The sequence below is a fragment of the Pundamilia nyererei genome, unplaced genomic scaffold (genome assembly GCF_000239375.1).
Source record: "Pundamilia nyererei isolate P.nyererei 1_Seehausen unplaced genomic scaffold, PunNye1.0 scaffold00100, whole genome shotgun sequence".
Taxonomy (NCBI): domain Eukaryota; kingdom Metazoa; phylum Chordata; class Actinopteri; order Cichliformes; family Cichlidae; genus Pundamilia; species Pundamilia nyererei.
The window spans coordinates 43,328-54,129 of NW_005187501.1; the positions used below are offsets into that span (position 1 = coordinate 43,328).

General features: G+C 42.6%; 1 protein-coding gene across 1 annotated transcript in view; it reads left to right on the forward strand.

Moving 5' to 3' along the window:
* Positions 1–2,650: 2,650 nt before the first annotated feature.
* The window catches only part of LOC102198916 (deoxynucleoside triphosphate triphosphohydrolase SAMHD1-like), a 50,811-nt gene continuing 42,659 nt past the window's right edge, over positions 2,651–10,802 (forward strand). Inside the window, exons 1-6 of the mRNA XM_013912753.1 lie at positions 2,651–2,712; positions 3,716–3,786; positions 3,907–4,116; positions 5,858–5,970; positions 6,103–6,195; positions 7,510–7,704. Coding sequence (XP_013768207.1) covers positions 2,651–2,712; positions 3,716–3,786; positions 3,907–4,116; positions 5,858–5,970; positions 6,103–6,195; positions 7,510–7,704 — 744 coding nt within the window. The remainder of the gene's footprint in view (positions 2,713–3,715; positions 3,787–3,906; positions 4,117–5,857; positions 5,971–6,102; positions 6,196–7,509; positions 7,705–10,802) is intronic.

Genomic DNA, 10,802 nt, shown 5'->3' on the forward strand with positions numbered 1-10,802 from the left:
CAAATTTCCGTAAACGAGCTACCGCGGATCGCCCCGTGCGTGGGGCTGGACGGCCAACACGTTAACGAGCTAACTGCGCTAACACACTAGTTCCCACCCATGTAATTGAGTATTGCGTGGCACATCCAACATACTGTTTTACTTTAGTCCATGACGCACTTACCTTCAGGGTCATATGTCACATGAAAACCGAAATAGTTCCAAACGCCAGATCTGAATGAGGGTGGGGGAGGTTCTATTTGCCATGTTGCAAGGAGAGCTTAACTTCTGTCTGGCTAGCTTGCCCTGTGCTCAGTGAATCTGCGTTCGACTACTCCGCCTAGGCTGCACTGTCGAGCGCAGATCCACTGAGCTCTCAACACAGACAGCATTGTCAGAAGGAAAGTTGATAAAATAAATTAAAAATGTTGTATTGTTCGATACATATGCATACCGAACCGAAAGCACTGTATCGAACGGTTCAATATCGATACGAGTATCGTTGCACCCCTAATAACTACAGGCCTGGAGGTCCCCCCCCATTTTTGCACAAGTCGAGGAGCGTGTCAGGCTACATTTCACTGTGCGTTATACTTGTATAACAATGCATGTGACAAATAAAGAACCTTGAAGTAAAGAAATACTACACCATGGTGCATGTTTAAACAAGGAAAGTTTTTTGATCAAAATTATTTATTAAACAAATATACAACATTTTTTTTCACCCCCCCAAAAAATACATGTTCAAAGCAACACAACAGTGGCCCACTATCAAACAGAACTTCACTCTGTAGAGTGGGCAATCATAATGAAGCAGTTCGTTTTATTTTGTAGATTCAAGATGCTCTTCATATTTTTGGCCACCAGTTGTCACCAGAGAGGACTGTGTTGAAAAGCTTTGAGTAATGAACCCTTTTTCAATTTATGCTTCAGAAAGCTTCAATTGGCCAATACTAATTCAGCTTGTCCTAGGGTCACTGTTTTCTTCCACATATAGCTTTGCAAAAATTGATAAAAATTGCATAAAAAGCACTTGCAGCAGCAGAAAAACGCTTTGCTGATCTGATCAACTGTTCATAACACTTCCTACGTTGGAATAGACGCCAGCGCGAACTATCACCTTTACCTGCCCGAAACCGGAAGTGACGTCATTTTCGCAGAAAATGTAGGGTTTTGTTTTTTTGTTTTTTACCTTCAGGGCTTTATAAGCCTATACTGGTGTTTTTAAAAGTCATGTTTGACTTTATCTTTTTCTGTATCATTTCTGGGATGCTTAGGACTCAAATTGCACTGCTGGAAATAGTTTATTTTGATGCACATGCTGTTATTTTTGCAAATTTGCATTATAATATTTGTTTTCATTTTTCCTGCAGTATATAAAAATTGGTGTATCTCAAAAATAAAACTACGAAGACACTGAAAATAAATTTCCTGTGGTTGGAAACTATTTTGTGCAACTTTTCTGTATTTACAATTTTGAGGGATAAACTGCTTAAATTTCTCTAACTAGAAATATATGTAAAAAAACAAAACCGATTTTCAATTTTTTTGTAGTTTATTGCCCTTTTTTGCAATTTATGTAGTTACTGTGCACTTAATGCATACATATTATTAAAGGCTGGGCTATCATGGTTGTATTGATGTATAGCAACTTGAAATGCTCCCAGAAATGGCACTACAGCGTGTAAAAATATAATGATAAGCTCTGGCAGACTTGGTTCCTGAGGAGCAGCTGTGCAGGACCTGGGACCAAAAGGCTACCTACTGATTTTAAAATATGCAATAAATATTCATTAAATAATTAAACTTGTCTGTGCAAATGTTCTTCGTGTGCAAATCTATGCTCAAGGTGCAATGCTAACTAAAGTGCTGGATAATGTGCTTTTAATAAGGTGCAAATGGTGCTCTTAGCATGCTATAAAAGTTATAATGTACATGATCACAATAAGGAAGTCCTCTTCCTTGCAACCCCATAAAAGATTTACAATACTTTTGTTTGACCAGCTGTTGCCTGATAAGACTAAATGCAAAACATCACCTGTCTCTGTCTCTCTGTAATTCAGCACAATAAAATTTTCAGTTTCAGTTCTCAAGTTCTTACATGATGTAGCTGCCCTGTTCTGTTTACTGCTTCTGACTGACACCTGGGATACAGATGACAGAAGCCATTTTAGCTTGCTAGTTAACACGTGGTCATGTCAAAATATCCCCAACTTGCTTTGGCTCTAATGGAAGCGGACATATCTCTCTCCCTCTCCCTCAACGTATCTTTCCTGCTTGGCTTCTCATATCCTTGTCTAGTCTCGTGTAACTTTAACCTTCAGAGAGTCTCTCAGTCTTGTTCTCTAAAACCTAAACAATATGGATTCGATCAACTGGTTCCTCAACGTAATTGACACCCTTTTCTCAACTAGGCCTGCCGGACACAAGATGGATGGGTGGCAGAAGTGGCGCGTCGTTTGCCTGGTGGGGCTGTCGATTGAGGACATAGAAGATTTATACCTATTCGGACCATGATAACAGGGTTCTTGCTGATCGGAGCTGGCTCGGCTCTGGGTTGTTGAAGATTGAAGAAAGTGGTTACAGCTGTTCAAAACCCCACAAGGCTAGCCGCTATGATCAGGCAATGGGAAGAGCTGTGAGTTCTCAGACTGTTCTTATTGAACGCAACATGGAAAAGATCCTGGAGAAGCTCACGACTCTTCAGCGGGAAATTGACAGACCCGATGACTAGTGGAAGACATTTAGACCGGCTGTAAAATTAGAAACAGCCCGTTTGCACTAAACAAAAACATAATTTCTCTTATGTCACCCACTATCAAGGCTGGCTGACTGAGAGCAACAACTAATTCTTCTCCTTGATAATGAGACTGTTATGGCTCTCTGTGCCCATATCTTTCCAAGGCCTCCTGTGTCAGCTTTTGCCTAACTGGGTGGAAGAACACTCTCTTAAGCTGATCACAGGACACACATACACACGCATGTACACTGTTATGACCTAGGTCATTGTTGCCGTGTGGTGCTGTTACTGGCCACACCAGGCAATGTTTGTGTTATGTAAGTTTCCAGGTGGAGGCTGACCATTGGTGGAAGATGGAATGAGGCCGGCTACAAATTGGGACCTGACTGGGCCGGCAGCCCCCTCTTACTTACTTCGTGCCGTGTGACTGAGTTTTCTGAAATGAGAAGAGCTAGGCTGCAGTGAAAATAGGGTAGAGAGACTTCTATCTGGACATGGTAGCTGTAGGGGTGGGAAGACGTTTCTTTTAGAACCTTTTTCTCGTGTTTTGGGTAGGGAGACAGGTAAGAGACTTGTATTTTCTTTTGGGGTTGTCTCACTAAAGGTAAGTCAGTTCGGATTCATTTCTAGTGTGTTTGTTTGTTGTTTTGGCCATGCCCACCCCGACGTTCTCTACCTGTCGAGTTAATAAAACGACTAGTCATTGTAAAGCTGTGGCTGTGTGATTTACTTCTTTGCGGTCTTTTTCTTGTTTTCCTTGTCTTGCACTCCAGCCCCCTAGGCCGGTGTCTGACATAATTGGGGGCTCGTCCTTGCCCATTTGTGTTTTGTGGTGTTTGTGTAAGTGCATAAGTGTTTGCTGCTTTGTGTGTCTATTTCTTGGTGGCTGGTTTGTGTTGTTGGCCACAATGGAGTTAGATTTGGATAAGTTCGCTGAGAAGCCTATCTTGCAGCAGTTGAATAAGTGTAGGAAGGTGATTTCCTGCTTATTGACAGCCTTTTTGATGTGCAAACACCGTTGGTGGTGAAGAAGGACGAATTCCGGCAGCTTGTCGCTGAGGCCTTGGGTGAGAGGAGCCTATTGGCAGATGTGGCGGTTGCAAAAGGGGCAGGCAAAGCTGTTGTGGAGCCACTAGCTCCTTTACCTGCTCTTTCCACTGCTCCTCCTGTAACCACTTCTTCTGTAGCTCCTCCTATTCCTGCGGTGGGGACGTCAGCTGAGGAGCTCCAGCTGATGCTCCGCATTAAGGAAGTGGAGCTGAGTAATTGCAAGTTGGAGGTGGAAGCAATGCACCTTAGGGTGAGAGCGCTAGAGCTAGAATGCCAGCCTTGTAGCCCCAACCCTTCACCACTCACACCTGGTCTCCCCCAGGCTCCCCATCAAGATTTTGATGTGGGTAAGCACATTAAATTGGTGCCACCCTTTAGTGAGACTGAGGTGGATTTGTTTTTTGCTGCTTTTGAGCGTGTTGCTAATGCTTTGAAATGGCCAGAGGAAGTTTGGGCCTTGCTGCTGCAATGTAGGCTTGTAGGTAGGGCTCAGAAGGTGTATGCTAGCCTCTCAGCGACTGAAAGCTTGGATTATGATGTTGTTAAAGCTACTGTGTTGCGTGCTTTTGAGTTGGTGCCTGAAGCGTACCGTCAGAAATTTTGGCAGTGTGAGAGAGGGGAAAATCAGACTTATGTGGAGTTCACGTGTGAGAAAGGTCTGCTTTTTGATAAGTGGTGTCAGACTAGCACAAAGTCAAGGAGTTTGCACAGTTGGGAATTGTTGCTTTTCGAGGATTTTAAGGGGTGCCTGCCAGAGTGGGTTGTTGTCTATTTAAACGAACAGAAAGTTGAGTCCCTTGCAAATGCAGCAGTCTTGGCGGATGAGTTTGCTTTGAATCACAAAAGTGGTTTTTCATCTCCGACGTGTCGGAGCCCTAGAGTTTCGCCTGGGGGGGCCACGATCACCTCCGGTTTCACGGCGCAGCCCTGCAATGCCGGGAGGGGACTACAGATGTTTGTACTGTCATTAACTCGGTCACCTCATTGCTTTTTGTCCAGAGCTAAGGAACAAGGAGGTATTGTAGAGTAAAAACACATCTGGAGTGGGGCCAGTACAGTGTTGTTCTACTGTGGACCACCCTGGGCCAGTGCCAGATGGGGTGTTACCAGTGGAGATAGATGAAATGTTCAAACCTTTTATCTCTGTAGGTTCTTTTTCACTGTCTGGTGATGCAGCGGAACGGGTTCCAAACCGCATAATAAGGGATCCGACCGCAAAGCATTCTGTAGCACAGCGTAGAATTGTGCCTACAAGCGCGCTGATCCACACAGGTATGCACACGGGTGTTCACTGCTCGTAGACCCAAATTACACCTTTCTTGGCTGCTACTTCGAAGCACATCTATCCTGCGTGCTGCACAACAACATTGAATATTTAGTATTTACTGCTGTTCACACTTAGCTAGATTAATGCGATGGTGTTGTGTTTAGTATGTTGCTTTGTTTTGTTTTTTTTGTTTTTTTTTGCTTGTTTTCTATTCTTCTCTCAACAGGTGATCCAGGAGATTTTTATTTTTTTTTCTCCCCCCCCCTTTCTCACTGTCCCTCTCCCCTTCTGTTTTTCCTTTCCTTCCTCTTTCTTTCTCCCTTTCCTATCCCTCACTCATGTCTGTCCCGTCTGTAACATCTGAAAATAAAATATAATAAATAATAAAAACAAAGATCGACCAAATGGACCAATACGGCAATGCCACGATGATCCATTTGGCAAAGTAAATCCATTGGGTATCCTTGTTGGTCTTCAGACAACAATTCTGATGGCTAAAGAACCAAATGGGACAGGCAGAAAAAAAAAAAAAGGAATTGTGCCTTACTCTAAGCAGTCGTATTGTGGCTCCAATTTGTTGGTGTGGGGAATTAAGATGAGTATTTTGCACATGCCCCTTCATAGTGTTACCTTGACCTCCCCCTTTGTATCTGGCACGGTGCGGGTGGGGGTGCAAGATCAGCTGCCAATTGAAGGCATTGATCTTATTCTGGGAAATGACTTGGCTAGGGGAAAGGTGTTTCCCGCCACTCCTGAAGTCACTGAATGCCCTACTCTGGATGTTTTGTGTCATACCTCTTCTGGACTCTGCGACTCCACAGTTTTTCCGGCATGTGTGGTTACATGTGCTCAAGCTCGTCTCCTTGGTGACGTGGTGGACATATCTGAGACGTTCTTGGATGGCTCTGAATCACATACTAGCCCTTCCCTGGAGGTAAACGGTGAAAAATCTAGGGTTTTTAGTGTGGCATCAGATGACTTGTGTTTGTCGGTGAAGAGGGAGCAGCTCATTGAGGCTCAACAGTCTGATGATACTTTGTCTGTCTGCTGATCTGCTGCCCTGCAGCAGGTGGCTGTAACCAGTTCTGTGTCCTACCAATTTGACCACGGGGTTCTGTTGCGCAAGTGGACTCCGGTGTCTGGGTTAGAGGGTGATGTGGTCAGTCAGGTTGTTGTGCCGATGGAGTACCGACCCCAGATTTTGAGTCTTGCCCATGAGCATCATCTGTTGGGCCACTTAGTGATTAGAAAAAACATATGACAGAGTGCTCTGCTATTTTTTTATTTATTTTTTTGGCCAGGGCTTAAATCTGATGTGGCTCATTATTGTCGGTCCTGTCATGTCTGTCAGGTGACTGGCAAGCCCTACCAGGTCATCCCTCCTGCACCATTACATCCCACCCCTGTAATAAGTGAACCCTTCGAACATGTCATAGTAGACTGTGTAGGGCCCTTGCCGAAGACCAGGGCAGGTTTCCAGTATGTACTTACCATAATGTGTGCAGCCACATGATTTCCAGAGGCCATTCCCCTGCGATCACTCAGGGCGAAGGCCATTGTGAAAGCACTAGTTTTTTTCTACATTTGGGTTACCAAAAAACATTCAAACCGACCAGGGGTTCAATTTCCTGTCTAGGGTTTTTGCTCAAGTTATGTCGGAACTGTCTGTTAAGTACCGGGTGTCTAGTGCTTATCACCCAGAAACTCAGGGGGCATTGGAGCGATTCCACCAGACTCTAAAGGCCTGGTGGAATCAGGCCTTTAGAGTACAATCAGGCCTCAGTACAATCAGGCCATGTACTGTGTTGAGACTCATTCAGAATGGGATGTGGGCCTGCCGTTGTTGCTGTTTGCCAATTAAGAAGCCACACAAGAGTCCCTGGGTTTTAGCCCGGCGGAGTTGGATTTTGGACACACTGTGCGCGGACCCCTGCGTCTGCTCCAGGAGAGGTGGCTTGCAGACCAGCCCAGACCCGCGCACAATGTACTTGATTATGTGAGTTCGTTTAGGGAGAGGTTGCACGCTGCGTGTGAGCTGGCACGTAGCTCGCTTTCTAATACCCAGAGTAAAATGAAGGTGAGGTATGATAGGAAAACCCTCAAGCGTACCTTTCTGCCTGGTGAGCATGTTTTGGTTTTCCTACCCATCGTGGATTCTTGTCTTCAGCCTCGCTTCAGTGGTCCTTATGAGGTTGAGCACCAAATCAGTGACATAGATTATCTGATTAAAACAGGTGGGCGGAAAAAGTCCCGCTCTGTCACATCAACATGTTGAAGAAATATGTGGTCCATGAAAGGAGTCATAGCAACATGGGCTCCCCTGTTGTGACGGTGGGATCACCCACTTACCAACCTGAGGTGGATGGGTTGCATGAGCACCAGGGACCAAGCTCTGGGGCACGCTTGGAAAATTCTAAAATCCTGGAGGATCTTGAGGCTCATTTGTTTTACTTGTTTTATCTTGCTCCTCAAGCTGATGAATATGGTGCTATTGGGTGTCCATGGCTGTGAAGTTTACTTAGACGATATTGTAGTTTATTCACCAACATGGCCAGAGCACATGGACACGCTGCAGGAAGTTTTTGCCCGGTTTAAGGATGCCTGCCTGACAGTGAATCTTGCCAAGTGCGAGTCCGGCAATGCTGTGGTTACCTATCTGGGGGAACAGGTGGGATAGGGGCAGGTACTCCCTCTAACGGACAAGGTCAGGCCAATTTGGATTTCCCAGTACCAACAACACAGCGTCAGCTTCGCTGGTTTCTGGGTATGTGTTCTGCAAAAATTTTGCCATAATGGTTATTCCTTTAAATGCCTTGTCAAGTCCGCCATGCCTCTTTTTGTGGAACTCAGACTGTCAGAAAGCGTTTGACTCAGCCAAAGCTCTGTTGTGCAGTGCCCCATTGTTAGGTGCCCTTGATTTTACTCGCACTTTCAAATTAGCAGTGGATGCCAGTGTTTATGGTGCAGATGCTGTACTTTTGCAGGAGTATCATCGGGGAATTGATCATCCAGTGTGCTACTTCTCAAAAAAGTTCAATAAGCATCAGATAAATTATAGCACAATTGAGAAGGAGACTCTAGCATTACTCTTGGCCCTCCAACATTTCCAGAATTACAAGCCTTGGTGGGGTTGTTCTCATATTGTTTGCCTACCTCCGAGCGTACACCTTGGATCATTCAGTGGAGAACATCTGGTTTATTCTCCTGATGGTGTATTTTATGGTTATTCCTTCTAGAAACCTGATTGCTAGCCTAGCTAGATGACAGAAACCAGGTGTAGGAAATACTAGTTAACATGTTTTATTAACATTAGTTGTCACTATTTTCCACAGTAGAAAGGCTGCAGAAGATTGTCACCTTAAATCAGACAACAATTGTATAGTTACTCTACTACCTATTGTTTTGTTTTGTTTTCATACTATGGGTGATGAAAAATCTCCTGAATCTGTTGGAATAAACAAAATCAGAATATAGTTTTCATACATACTTGAATTATATGCACTAACAGGGCCAAATGGAGTTGCTGAACAGTCCTTAGAAAACCGGATCACAAAAAATTGGCGCTTTCGAGAGTACGTTTGCTAATCTTAACGCCATGTGATTCAACTAATAACACAAGGATTTCATCATTTGTGAAGCTACGCTGAAAATACTGAGCAATTTGTGCATTCATGACTGGCTGTAATACTGGTAGCTTAGCTGTAGCATTTGTAGCTGAGGGCTTCAGCTTCCAGGTAACAAGGAAATGGCGTCAGTCACGTAGATTACTGATCGGCAGTAACTCTTAATTTCGAGTTACTTTTCTTAAAATTTTGAGTTAATAAATCAAAATTTCGAGTTAATAAGTTGAAATTTCAAGAAAGATAGGATACCTTTTCTTTAGTGGCGGAAATGGGCTTCCATAGCTCCCGCTTCCTCCGTAGAAGTAAATACAGTATTTGTCTGTGATGTGAGCCTTCAAGTGACCCTTTGCTTTCAGCCGTGAGTTGTATCAAAGTACTGTTTAAAGTGTTGTCACAGGGATCCAGTTTTTCTAAGTTTTATCTCAGCTGCTTTTAAGATGGGATTCGGTGTGTCTCATCACTGGAAAGGTTATCCTGTTAACCTAGCCCTGAAGATGCACATTTCCTCATCAATCTCATCATCTCCTCAGCTTCTTTACTCCTCTAGTCTTTGTGTCTTGCATACAAAAATATTGATTAACAGCTCCATTTTTTACTTGAAATTTCGCAAAATTAATACATCTAATATTTGACAGCCTCCAGTTCACTGACTGCATATTGGCCTTTTCCTCGGTGAATGAGAGGTTAACTACCCTATAGCTTGGTGTTGGTTTTCTAATAGGAGAATTTAACGCATAGCTGGGAGGAATGCCCTGCCACAATTTACCTAACAAAAAATGTAAAAGCTGGTTTCCAAAGCAGATTTGTCCAAATTTCAGGCCAGTGACAAGTTAGTGAGAAATAAGAGCTTTAGTAAAAGCTTCAGCAAAGAACTCTTTCTCATCCTGAAGAACACTAGCATACTGTTGGTGTTTTTACCCTTTTTGCTTCACATTGTATCAAGTTACTTGCTAAATTAGAAAATTACACTTTTATTAAAGCATTCTTTGTTTAAGGTACAGAATTACAAAGCAGGCAAATTAGCATGATGTCACAATCACAGAATTTCTGTGGGTGATCTGCTGTTGGTAGTAAACGGTAAGAGACACGTATGTCTGATCAGATTTAGGAGGCTAGAGAGGAAGAGTGGTTTGTCTCACTGGGCTACAGTACAAATATGGTTCATTGTAGAAGGTTCAATGTGACTGATGCAGTTACTGTGTACTCACTTGTGAGTGAGTTAGTGTTAGAATTTCTGCATTTGATTTTGTTACTTTCTTAATTTTTCTTATTTTGTCTTTTGTTAAATTTTAGATTTGATACATTGTCAACCACAGTTTAAAAAAAAAAAACTTGTTCATATTTTTAAAAAGCAGAGTACCAAAAAGATGAATTTTCTTGCCATGAACAAATCATCTTCGTTTTTTGTTTTTTTTTCCAACTTTATTATGAAACAAAATCAACTTTAAACAATCGGCCATTATAAGACAAATAAGTCAAAGTCAACAGAAACAGCAACAATTCACAAAGTCTTCACATTTAGCAAGAATATGAATTTATACAAAACACTGTACAAAAAATTGAATATGTTTATTCCACACATCATAGAAAAATGCATAATTGTTCTTTTTGGTACAGCTTCTGGATACACAGAGTTGTGGATCAAGACTCTCTCACCACTTCCTTAATGATTCTTAAATGTAGTTCATTGGTTAAAAAGAGATCAAACACAGCTGACTGATGGCAATGGTTCCTTCAGATCTTCTAGGCTCCAGACATGAAATGATATCTGAATGTGAATTCTTTTTTACAGAAAATCTAGTATATGACATCTTCAAATAACATGCTAACATTCCATTTTTGAAGTATTGTTTTAATTTCTGAGACATACTTAAATACTGAGTATGTAAAAGGAAATGTTGTCTGTGAAGGTTCTCAGTCATCCAGGTCATCGTAGTCAAAGGAGCTTGCAAAGAAAAGCGTCTGGACTTCTTTAAGTTACTTGAAGACGAGTAAGGTAAGCGACCCATGTTGTAGGTGACGTCAGACGCCGGAGATTTGGCGGGAAAAAAGCAAATGGTAGCATAGAGTTTAACAAAGGTTTTTCAAGCTTCAGTATTACCAAATATACTAATCAATTGTCATATAACTAACAACATCTGTT